The 12311-nt window shown below is 37.7% G+C and overlaps 3 protein-coding genes across 4 annotated transcripts; 1 reads left to right on the forward strand and 2 right to left on the reverse strand.

Annotated features, from left to right (window-relative positions):
• Positions 1–303: 303 nt before the first annotated feature.
• LOC116302237 (tRNA 2'-phosphotransferase 1-like) lies at positions 304–3433 on the forward strand. 2 transcript variants are annotated; one of them, XM_089024055.1, is made up of 8 exons: positions 304–489; positions 668–752; positions 908–1008; positions 1103–1272; positions 1798–1896; positions 2424–2553; positions 2715–2822; positions 3318–3433. In XM_089024055.1, the coding sequence occupies exons 4-8, from the start codon at positions 1240–1242 to the stop codon at positions 3338–3340; spliced, it is 393 nt and encodes a 130-aa protein (XP_088880181.1). In that variant the 5' UTR covers positions 304–489; positions 668–752; positions 908–1008; positions 1103–1239; the 3' UTR covers positions 3341–3433. The 2 variants fall into 2 exon arrangements, with proteins under 2 accessions (XP_088880181.1, XP_031567327.2); XM_031711467.2 differs by lacking the exon at positions 908–1008.
• On the reverse strand, positions 2669–6980 carry LOC148905028 (uS5 assembly chaperone PDCD2-like). Its single transcript, XM_089024053.1, is given in 5 exon segments — positions 2669–4277; positions 4778–4891; positions 5298–5569; positions 6396–6756; positions 6758–6980. Coding segments are annotated over 5 exon segments (1152 nt in total). The 5' UTR covers position 6980; the 3' UTR covers positions 2669–4094.
• Positions 6981–7388: 408 nt separating this feature from the next.
• On the reverse strand, positions 7389–9897 carry LOC148905029 (uncharacterized). Its single transcript, XM_089024054.1, has 3 exons — positions 9759–9897; positions 9519–9610; positions 7389–9044 (listed from the first exon to the last, which is right to left on the reverse strand). Exons 2-3 carry the CDS (start codon positions 9604–9606, stop codon positions 8566–8568), a joined length of 567 nt encoding a protein of 188 aa, XP_088880180.1. The 5' UTR covers positions 9607–9610; positions 9759–9897; the 3' UTR covers positions 7389–8565.
• Positions 9898–12311: the final 2414 nt, after the last annotated feature.

Raw genomic sequence — 12311 nt, forward strand, 5'->3', positions numbered from 1 at the left:
ATCGAGTGATGAACCGTCGTATGGCAGCGCGAAGCATTTACAGCTACGCCGGAGATTTCGGCCCCGACAACGCTATCCGAGGACTTGCAGACTGATCAGGAAGCTCGACCGAAGCCTAAGGGAGAGGTTGGTCGGCCCCTTGACAGCACAAGATTAATCCCTTGCTATGACCAGCATACCCGGTATTTTTATTTTATCGCTGATGCGGTAGCGCCCATGCTACTCCGTTCCATGTCCTAATTTTTTCCAATTTCTGGTTCTCAGCCTCTCACGGACCTACTAGTAACGCCTGGAAGTAATGATGACATTGCACCACAGAGTGTATACAATGTCGTGAGGGATTACTTTAGGTTATTTTTTAAGGCGATCTATTAGTCGTAGTATAATTCTGCTGATCCGGAACCTACCTAAAAAGCCCCAAAATAAGGAGAACAGTTACATTGAATGGCTTCTGCTTCGCGTGGTAGGGGAGGACGAGCCAGGAGACAGGTTTGTAGTTAAGGGCATAAATGTTTTCCTACGCAACTCAAATGAATTTCCTCTTAACAAATAAATCAAGTTTAAGGGAATCCTCACTCCTCACGCAAGAAAGAAACTACTTTTTGCAGCTACTTTTTGAAGGGTTTTTATTGAGATTTTGTGCTAATATCTTCTATGCATTGAGAAGGAATCTCCCGAGGTGAAGCTTTCAAAGGCCTTGTGATATATCTGTAGACATGGAGCATCGAAAGAAGGACTTGTTCTACAAGAAGGTAGGTCCAACGATCTACTTAGATAATGACTAGTAGGTACTATTCTTGGGATGGATGTTACTTCATCACCGTCACGTTGGTTGACGATAACAAAGCATTCCTTATTAGCTTCTCTTGTTAGATCAACCAACATGGCATCTTCTTTATATCTTAAGGGATTTTGAGTCGTGGTTGCACCCCAAGAATTTGGGAGGCATCTAACAAACTCTACTCACATGTGATGCCAAAATCAGGAGTCGAACCAGAGACCCTAGAGGTGAGAAGCATGTGCATTACTGCTACACCAACCTCGACTCTTGACTTGATTTCCATTTTTCAGTATGGACTGAGCTGTGTTTTGGTATTTATAGGTGGTTTTCTATTCGTGGATGAGATATTGAGACTGAAGCAGTTTTCTCAGTACACAGAGGGGGATGTCAAACATGTTGTGGAAGTAAATGACAAGAAAAGATTTGCAGTACAAAATGATCCAGTTAATGGAAGGTTGATGATCAGAGCAAATCAGGGCCATACTCTTGAGGTAAATGGAAATAAATGAAAAATAGGACAAAATGGGAAGAAATGAAATGAATCAATCACAACATAGCAAAATTTAAAATTTGTTTTTTTGTATTTTCCGTTCTCATTCATTATATAGAGGTTGTTTTTAGAAATGAAAGGATCTGTATTTTTTTAGCCCCTTAGAGTGCTTGAAAAACATTTTTTTATTGTAAACAAGCAAACTTGAAAAGTAACAAGCTCAAAACACTGACATATGCAGCATGAAGACAAAGGAGAAAATTTCCTCACGCTGACGTCAGCAAAAAAACTTGCTCAAAACCAGTTCACAGACCATGTAATATAGCTCTGTAATTGCACTCAAAAAATGGTCGTAATGCATGGGAAATTGAATGCGTCGTAAAATAATTCATGTTCTTCCATCACTTATTTAGTTAACTCAATTAGTTCAGAATACGCCTAGTTAAGTGTTCAATCATTCTGAATTTACTATTTCATTTATGTTTTCTATTGTTCAATTCGTCTCATTCATTTATTCATTTCTCAGGTTGATGGTCTGGACCTACAGCCAATCAAAGGCTCAACTGAGGCACCTGTCGTAGTACATGGGACATACCTTGAGGCATGGCAGTTCATTCAAAAACAGGTCAGGAAAGACCTTGCTTTAAGATACATTGAATAGACCGTTTGCCTTGGGTATAATGTTTTCCCAATTGACCACGTTATTCTCTTGGGAATAAGTTTCTTTGTTTAAGTCCAATCCATATTCATATGACAGTCTTCTCATGAGTTGTATCCATATTCATGTACCTTCTCATGCACAACTGTTTTGACAAATAAAATAGGAAAACGTTATGTCCAAGGTAAAGAGAGGTCTATTTTCAACATTTTAGTGCATGAATAATATCATTTATCATATAGTTATCCATAAAATACCTATATTTCTCCTTTTCGAAAAACTGATATTTTCACATGTGAAAATAACATGCTATTTTCACATGTGAAAATATCGTTACCATGCTAATTAGTTTATAAATAAAAACTTTTCATAATAATTAAAAGCTTATTAAGTTGATTTTATGGACAATTATATAATAAACAGAATATTACACTAGAAGATAAATTTCGTATCTCTGCACGCTCATGTAATATCCCTCTATTTATGTCACATAGGGTTTGTCCAGAATGGCACGCAATCATATTCACTTTGCACCAGGAGAACCAGGCGATGATGGTGTCATCAGTGGCATGAGGTCCAGCTGTCAAATACTTGTCTTTGTTGACATAGATAAGGCAATTAAAGGTAAAGTAAAATATGATATCCTGCAATTAACATAAGCTATTTGGAAAAAATGGCCAAATTTATTCAAACTTTTCTCATGGAAGCTTGTGAGCTTGTGTAAAAATTACATTTGAAGTCACTTTATTTTGGGGATTTTATTTACCAACTTTTTTTTCTTTCAGATGGTTACAAGTTTTTCAGATCCACCAATAATGTAATCCTCTGCCCAGGAGATCAAAAAGGATTTCTTCCACCAAAATACTTCGACAGAGTTATACAACTCAGACCACGTAAGTTATAATACCAGTAAAAAAAAGTAAAGTACCTATATTAAACGTCGGCAGTTCCTTCAGTTGAAATTCAACTGCTATCAATGGAATCCGACAGTTCCCCACTTTACCCCCTCTCTCGGATCCATCAGTGCTCTGTTTTAAGAGTATTTAAAGCTGAAGCTACACAGATTAGAGAGAAATCGAAACAGACGTGGAGATCCTAAGGATCGAACCGTGGACCTCAAGCTCTGAAGGTCGCGCACTAACCAAACTGAGCTACGCCTGCTCCTATAAACTATAAATATGAATAATTTATCGATCTGCTAACATCTTAGTGAGTTAGTGAGTGAGTGGTACATTTGCATATTCAGACCCCTTGCAATAACTTATTTCTATGCACTTCAAGTATCCACGAGTTAAAAACTATTGATACATAATTTACAAATCCTCTCTCATTGGAGTGACAACTGAGAAACATAAAAACTTATTGGAATTTTTTTCTTTTTAATACAGGTCGACAGTTACAAGTCAGTTGATGTTATCATGACTATAATATAACATCTTGTAATCCTTGGCACTTTATTTTTTTATCTAAAAATCATTGTCTTTTAAAATAAAATTTGAATCAATCCTTGTATTTCTTTTAGAAAAAGAAAAAGAAAAATGAAGGATATTTTTACATGTAAATGCAGAAATGGAGATATATTCTTTTTGAGACCACCTATATTTTGATTGTGGATAATGATGATAATGATGATGATAATAGCTTTGCCTTTTTTATAAACATGATGAAATTACAGCGAAGCTAATGTGGTCATGTATCTACAATATATTGAAAAATATTTAAAACCCCCTTGCTAAAACATTACACCCTAATACACAAATAATAATCTCCTACAAATTTTACCACTACCCTTTTCACCTGATCATGTTGTATTTAAAACACCGCTGCAGTAGTCTGCATCACATCCGAAGAAAATTCCGTATGTGACGCAGCCGCAGGCTACACTGCAGTCCCAATGAGCAACTGCTAGTCTTAATCAAGTTGTGGTGTCCTGTATACTACCAAATTAAACACGGCTAATTGAAGGAATGCCAAGGGATTAAAATAGCGGCCAGACATTGAACATTGTCCAGCCAAAACTGGGACTTGTCCAGTCAAATCTTCGCCTTGCTGATCATTTTGACCAAGCTAAAACTAATGACTAAGGTAAAACTAATTTGGCCTGTGAGCATGATTGGCAACTGATCAGCCATTATTTTAAGCCCTGATGCCTACCAGTCAGATTACTAGAACAGGGCATTTCCAGGAATACCAGTATCTGTAAAATCTTGTTTCCAGACGAACTCTTCATGATATGCAACAGTATCACTCTCGCAGTTCTTGGTACATGTGTATATAAGTATAGTACCCCAGTCAATACTTTCCTCAACACTGTCAACACCGAGGTGATTTAGTAACTGTGGCATTATCTGTTTTAAAGAAAAATAAAAATGGCATTGGAACAATCATTACTTGGGGAGGGGGGAAGAAGGGATGGGTCACTAATGGCAGAACCTACATACAGTAGCACTCAATGCAATATGTTTAGAGGAATATAAATAACACCATAGATTTCATGAATATGCTACCAAACTCCCTTCCCTTTCAAATTACTCCAGTCTTCCTCTTTGTTTGCTTGCAACAGGAAGCTTACAGAACAAAAGATTTTAGATGTATGGCTTGTAATAATTACAGTGCAAATCATGACGACATTTAATGTATTTGCATACTGTACTTCTATGCACTGTCTTTCGTATGTTACAACAACGCATTTCAATGTGAAGCCGGCTGGTTTTACCTAATAAGGTGTGTAAAAGCTCTCTTGGTAGCAAAAAGCCCTTGCATAGAATTATGCAAATACATTAAAATTTGTCATTCTTTTGAACATTGTGCTGTGAAACCTCTAGAAGTGAATCTGTAACATACTTACCTGGAATTCAAACTGTCTATTGGCCCCACAAGAACACTTTGGAATCAACTCATTACTTGGTTGGTGTTGTTTTGATACAAAAAGAGGTTTTGCTCCACGCTGGTATCTCAGCATCTTAACAGATATGGATCATCACTAGTTATTGCATTTTTTTATGAAAGGAAGGGGTAGCATGGTTAAAGTGCACTCGCCCCTCACCTCTGGGGACTTGGGTTTGATTCCTGGATTGTTTATCACGTGATTAGAATTTGTTAGGTCCCTTCCTTAATTCAAGAGTTTTTCTCTAGATTCTACAGTTTTCCTTCCTCCGCAAAACCAATTTGATTTTACCCTGACTTAGATCATGCCAGAGGTTGTTTCAGTGTTCCATCTGTGAGTTAGCTATGCCCTGACTTAGATCAGCCCAGAGGTTGTTTTAGCTTATTGAGTGTGAAGGTCAAAATCTATTGCCCATTGACCACTCATCGATAAAATCAGCATGTAGCATTTAAAACAGTGTTGTATTAACTTTTCATCATACCTGGTCAGGTTGCCTGGTGATTCTCTTCTTAAATACCCTGAACTGCTTATCAGCCAAGATGTCTTCCTTCCCAGCCATTGCAAGTTTTTCCAGCTCTTTATCGTCTTGGCCACCAAGATCAACTTGGTCAAGTTTTTTAGTTATTTTTTCAAAGTCTTTCATTCGCTCTTTTTCACTGCGCTCTTCAGATTCCACCTCTGAAGGCTCTGGTTCTGTGATGATCTCGAATTCTGGAAAAAGTAGCTTGTTTGTTGATTTTGATTGCATGTCCACTAAAAACAATAAGAGGAGAAGTCAATATAGAAGTGGCCCAAATAGGTCAATATTGAATTCGTCATTATCTTAGAGTGGTTTTCGTGTGAGTAGGAAACATGGTACTAACTTAGAGGACATACACAGGGCTTAAAATATAGGCCAGAAATCAGACAATTTCAAGCCAGAACTAGGACTTTTTTGGTCAAATCTTTGGATTGCTGATCAATTTGACCAGTAACATCCCGGGGGGGGGGGGGGGGTGTATTCCGGCAGAATTTGGGTAGGGGTGTTCCGCTGGGATTCTGAAAGGGGTAACCTGTTTATGATAAAAAAACTCAAATTTGTGGACCCTGTTTATGATAAAAGATATAATTTATTGCACTGAGTTCCTATTTCAATTATCATGTCTTCTTGCGTATCGTTTTTTTACGACCATAATAACCAGTTTCGGTCAATATGAAAGTAGAAACCCTGAATATGACAGGAAACTCAGGAAGAACTTGGAACTTGAGTGAAATTGCATACCCTGTTTATGACAAGAAGCTTGAAAAACCATATCCTGTTCAGCGGATCATCCCCGTATAGTCCATATATGGGAGTACCCCCCCGGGAGTAACGTTTAGTCAGAAATAAGGTATGACTTGGCTGAAAATTAATCAGCCTGTGATCATGATGTAGACGTTTCTATCATAAAAGTATGTACAAATGAAAGTGGGTATAGAAGGGGTGAGGCAAGAAATGTTGCATTGGTTGCAATGCTGAGATATGGTGACTGTAAGGGGGTGGGGTCAGGGGGCAAAGGCCAAATCCCCTGTAAGGATTAGACTATGACATATTTCTAACCTTTTACTTTACCAGAAGCCAATTCCTCTGCCAGTTTTGAACATTTTTTTCGATGTCCAGCCTTCCAATCAAAAACCTGGTGATCCCGACAGCAATAAGAAACAGCATGGCACTGAGAACACTTCTTATCTCCTAAACAACCACAAGTTTCGCAAAGACAAGCAAAATTACGAGGTCTAAATCGAGAGTCCAGGGTTTTTAGCGTCACAGTCTCTCCCTCAACGAATATTGGAGGAGCTGTAGAGCTATAAAACTTATTTTTTCGAGGAAGCTGATTTCGTAGAGCAAGAAAAGCTTCACTGGAGTCCTTCTTATGGCATTTTCCGTCTTTACAGCAGAAAACAAAGACAGTTCTGTGAAAAACATCGTTCGTCTTCGTGAACCGGCGCATAAACTTGAAGCAAAAAAACCATTTGTTTTTTACAACTTTTGCAGCTTAAGAGCTGTAAAGGCGGCAGGTTTTCTAGGTCAAGCCATGATGGTTTCCCGCCGACTTTACTAGGGAAGAAAGGACTTGATAATGTTATGGAATTTTCTGGTTTTTCGACGAAACCCAACTCCACTTCCGAATCTTCGTCCGCCATCTTGAATTTACCAAAAAACACGTGGGTTTGCTACCACAGGAAGCCCAATATACCTCTGAGTTCAGACGCCGTGTCATTTCCTAGAGTATATCATTTCTTCTTCATCCCCAAAGCCTGCGTTTCTCTTGGTCAGCACCGAGGAACGCCAGAGAAAAGAAACTGTTCTTTGTTCATTGGTTGCACACGTGCACAAGAAGATACATGAATATGGAAACAACTCAATGAAATGTGGTCTGCAATGGAAAACCCATTCACTCTTTATTGGGAGGGTGGGGAAGGGGTTGTTATTCGCTTGCTAGCCAATACCTGGGTGACCCCATCGCCAAGATTGTTGCATAAAAAATGACCACTCCCTTGTGTTTTTCCTCACCCGTCCCCCACTACCCCTATTACTGAACTCTAAAGAACATTATATATGAAGTAAATGATAAATTTTAATGATCTTAATTTCAATTGAATTACATCTGTATCAGTATTATAAATTGTTGAATAGTTAAGTGTATTTATTCACAAGAAATGTGGCTGCATAAAGTTGGCCTGGTAAATTGCTTTCCATTTCAAACTACCAATTTCAAAAAATTGTTTGAATGTATGTAGCACTGAATGCTTGATGACTGAAATAATGCATGGCCAAATGGAAAACCTAATTAAAATATATCAAATGTCCACTGCTTGTAACTCCTGTCACAGGAGTGTTTTTAAACATTATATGACTTAAAGTCATCTCATTTTATCCCCATTGCCTTGGGCTGCCTGTGGTAACCAAAACAAGGCTCGACTCGTGCAGTTTAGAAGAAGTTTTTAAATAAATGTTGGTTTGTTCAAAGCCTATGAAGCTTCTCAGCTACACCACTAAAACATCAAATATAATAGGACATTTGCACGACGGCGTCATTTGACTCCCACTACCATAATGCTTCGCGAAATTTTTTTATTTTAAATTTGTATTCCCTCATGAGAATAGTAAGACAATTGGTGGTAATAAACTGAACAAAAGAAAGTGTGCAAGGGATTCTGGTAGTATAGGTCAATGACGCCATCGTGCAAAGGTCCTATTCTTGCAAATGTCTATGAGCAGATTCTTTTTGTATTTTTTTAGAAGGGTGACCGTACCTTGCACAAATACCACAGGTAACCCAACAACTGAAATTGATGGAAATTAAATTTGAGAGTGTTTAAGTAAGCCAAGTGAAGTTTATCTAGATAAATGTTTTCCATTTTATTATTATTTTTTCTTTACTCATGAATCCTACCTTGGACAATATCACCCATTACTGATGTATAGCCAGGCATTTTCATGTACTAGAAGTATACTTGGGGAGATTAAACAATCATCATTTGTCAATAATAGTCTTTTTAACTGAGAGCAGTTAAAATAATAATTACATACAAAACACCCTAATTGTGTAACTAAATGAGTAGTTATATTAATATTTCTATGTGCACTATATATAAAATGCAAAACTTTGAAACATATCAATGCCAGGATCTTAGAAAATTCTTGATTCATCTCTTGCACCATACCACACAAGGTATTGAGTAGATGTTTCTTTGAAATTGCATTTATTCAAAAGGTCATTTTGTCCTTATTCACCACCGTCGAATCCACCACCATCATCAAACCCACCGTCAAAGCCACCACCACCATCATAGCCGCCACCATCATAGCCGCCATCGTCATATCCACCACCATCATAGCCTCCCCCATCATAGCCCCCACCATTAGGGTCAACCCCATAGTCAAACTCCTGTCCTTGTTGGTCTGGTGCTTCATGGAAATGTTCATGATGATGTACTTCTGTTGAATGGTGGTGGTCATGGAAACCGTGACCATGGTAACCATGGTAACCATGGTGATAGCCATAGTGAGGCCCATGCATAGCATTACTCATCATTGCTCCTGCTGCCATTCCAACCATAAAATCTCCAGCGGAGCTTCCACGGTCTTGCACAACCACCGCATTAGGTTGCTGAACATACCCTACAGTTTGTTGGGGGTAGGGTTGTCGGTAGCCAGGAGGTGGACCTCGTTGTTGTGGATACCGTGCTTGAGGATACTGTGGTCCTGATAAAATTATTCATACATCATGATATATTAAGTTAATTTTGTTTCGTTATTCAGCAGTACAAACAGTCAAAGTTAATATTAATGGAAGCAAAAAAGTGTAAGACAAATCAATAAAGGGAAATCAAGGGTGGTGTTGTGGTAGTCTATGTATCCCTCTCACCTCTGGGGTCTTAGGTTGGACTCCTGGACTTACCATCACAAGTCAGTAGAGTTTATAAGTGTAAGGTCTCTCCCTTGATTTTAGGGTTTTTCTTTTGGTTCTCTGACTTCCTCCCTACACAAAACCTAACAAGCTAAATTACAATTAGATCTGTGAGTTAGGGCAGTTAGCTGTGCTCCAACTTAGATCAACCTAGGTTGTTTCAGGTTTGTTTTTATCGATAAAAAATTGAAGAAAAGGAGTCTCAATTATTGAAGAAAATCAATACAATAATAAATCGTATTTAGGAACCACAAGACCAAATTTCTAACCTGGTGCTCCTGCGTAGTGTGTTGTGGTAGCTACTTGTTGTGGAGGATGGTGCTGTACTTGCCTGAATTGGCTGTACATGTTGAACATGTACCTGAAAAGAGAGATTATAACCAAAAAAATCAACATCATTCAGTGCTCATATAAACTTACAAGTCATCGTATTTAATTGTAAATTCAAGTAAAAACACCGGGTCCAAAATATCTAAAATTACCTAAATTAAACGATCGATTTTACTTACTGGTTCAGAAGCAGAAGATCCACAGCCCATGTTCAGACGAAGACGAGATTGAAGAACAACTAGAAGACTTCAAATCTTAAACGTTTCGAATTCAATACGTAATTCCGGAATGGATCGACTATAATTTGACGGCATGCCGTCCTGAGATGAAAAGTTTGGCTTTAAAAATAAGTATTTCTCTAGCATCAGTAGGTTTTTAGCTTAGTTTAGAAAAGACTGAGGCATTTTCAATCGAAAATACGGCTAAAAACTGAAAGAATAAGGATTAATAAGATCCACCATATTGGATTGGTATATTTTGCCTAACTAATTAATGTACGTAATGAGCACCTTGACAACCCAACAAACAAACAACTGGCCTATAAAAATGGTCTCAATTAAATCGAAAGTAAAGAAAGGTTTGCCTAAGTCTTCAAAGCATCAAAATAATAGTAGTAACTGTCAGAAATCTAATTTTCCTTCGCTTTTTGGTAAATGTTTGAAAAGTCATTTCAAAAGTGTCTTGTGGTTGCCTGTGGTTGTTAGGAAGGAGAACACCCTGGTAGAGGCTATTTTCGCGAGACTCAAAACGACATCCCGAAAATGACGTCATCTTCGTGTTCCCGACGGACTCGTTCCGTCGTACCGACTCGTGACGTGACCAACAACAAACAAGATGGCTCTGTGCTTTTTCTTAAAGCTTTTCTCTTCTTACATGAGGACTACCTCCAAGTTCCGTACAAAAATAAAGGTAAGATTTTAGGCAAAGTATTTTAACAGCAATTGTTTGCAAAATCGTAACAATGTTTTATTATTGTGTCATTTTGGTACTCACGAAATAGTTGTTTAAAACTTTGGACGTTACTTCGCGAGTTCCAAACTGACAGCGCATAATTATTGTGTCATTTTTGGGACTCACGAAATAGTTTGTTTTAAACTTTGGACGTTACTTCTTACGCGAGTTCCAAAATGACAAGCTTTTTTAAGCTCAAATTTTCTCTTAAAATTCACAACTGTATGTCGAAACTATATCCTTTTAGACTTCTTTTTTTTTTTAATCGATTTACATCTATTTTCATAAACATACGACCTCGGTGCTCCTAGTTGCAACGCTGAAATTTGTTTTTTTCGCTGCCGTCAATCAAAAAAACCTAATCAGTAATGTAGGCGCATAGGCTCGTAGGCATGTAGTGCGCTTACAGGCTCCTATTCTTGTAATGCCCGGAGTGGGAGAGTGGGGTACTCCCATAAATGGGACTATACGGGGATGATGCGATGAAGAGGGTATGGTTTTTCGAGCTTCTTCTTTGATCCAGCCCCCACCCCTCAGAAATTCAACATACCCTATGTGTGTGTGTGGAGGAGAGGGGCTGGATAGTTTCTGGTACTACACAATGTTATTTTTTGTTAATTGTTCATCATGACTAATATCAAAACTACCTCATAGTCTGAAGTAGGGCAGGGCAGTCCACCTTTTAGTATTTTGAACAGAAATCTTCGCTTTTTTAAATGAAAAATGATCACTATTGTCCTGCAAAAGTGTGGATAGATTTCTTTAGAGAGATAGTTAAGAGAGACATTGACTTGTTTCTAATCATAACTCAAGTACCTGCATCTTTTCAAGATATTGCCTTTTATCAGCCTTGTTTCTGTCAATACCATGATGGACAATCATAGACCTTTTATGCCATTTATCACGGATGGTGTGCCATCAAACTCTATTCTGCTAGAAATTGTTGATTTAGCATCTTCAAAGACAATTTATGTTTTTTCCGAACATCTGTTTTGTTTTATTTTTATAAAAAAAAAGATTTAATAAATATATTTCACATGTAGATAAATGAATAAATCACTCAATTAATTCTATTTTTATTACTTGTTACAGATAAATATTACTATCGACTATGTCTCATTTTCTCATTGGACTCTGAAGGATGACTTACACACGTCAGGTTGTGAATCGTCAGTCTCCACCTACTATAGTCCCCTTTTCCAAGACCCACTCCACCCGGACAATCACATTTCACACACCAATTCACTCATTTCTTTCATTTTTCCTCTTTCTGTTCTTGCACACTTTTGGTGTAATGCAAATTCTTTTAGAATTTTTTATTTCTTTTCCAGTTATGCAACATGCTATTAACAAATCCTACAAATGTCTTGTGTTCCTGCCATTTGTATATGATGACATAACATCTTATAAAAAAAAAGTTAATACCTATATACTATAAAATCTTAGTACTAATTACTACTTTGTCATAGGGTGACCTTATAATTCGAAAATTTGTTTGCTCTTGATTTTTTTTTTCCGGGGACTCTGAGTAGGAGGGTAGAGGGAAGGAAAAATTATCAGAAAGAGCTTCGTATTTTTAATTAAAAAGCAACATACCTTTTCTTGCAAAATTGCTTGCAGTAGAAACACCCGAATTTCTTGTTGTAGCATTTTCAAATTGTCTAAGCACTCTCAAGGGCTTCAAGCTCATTCTAAACATACCACAATCAGGGGCGGATCGGATTTTTTCAAAGAAGGGGGGGGGTTTTGTAGCAGGCAATTTGATTGATGTGGTGGAGAGA

The sequence above is a fragment of the Actinia tenebrosa genome, unplaced genomic scaffold (genome assembly GCF_029948245.1).
Source record: "Actinia tenebrosa isolate PJP-AT-01 unplaced genomic scaffold, QUT_ActTen_1.0 PGA_scaffold8__29_contigs__length_14323225, whole genome shotgun sequence".
Classification (NCBI taxonomy): Eukaryota; Metazoa; Cnidaria; class Anthozoa; order Actiniaria; family Actiniidae; genus Actinia; species Actinia tenebrosa.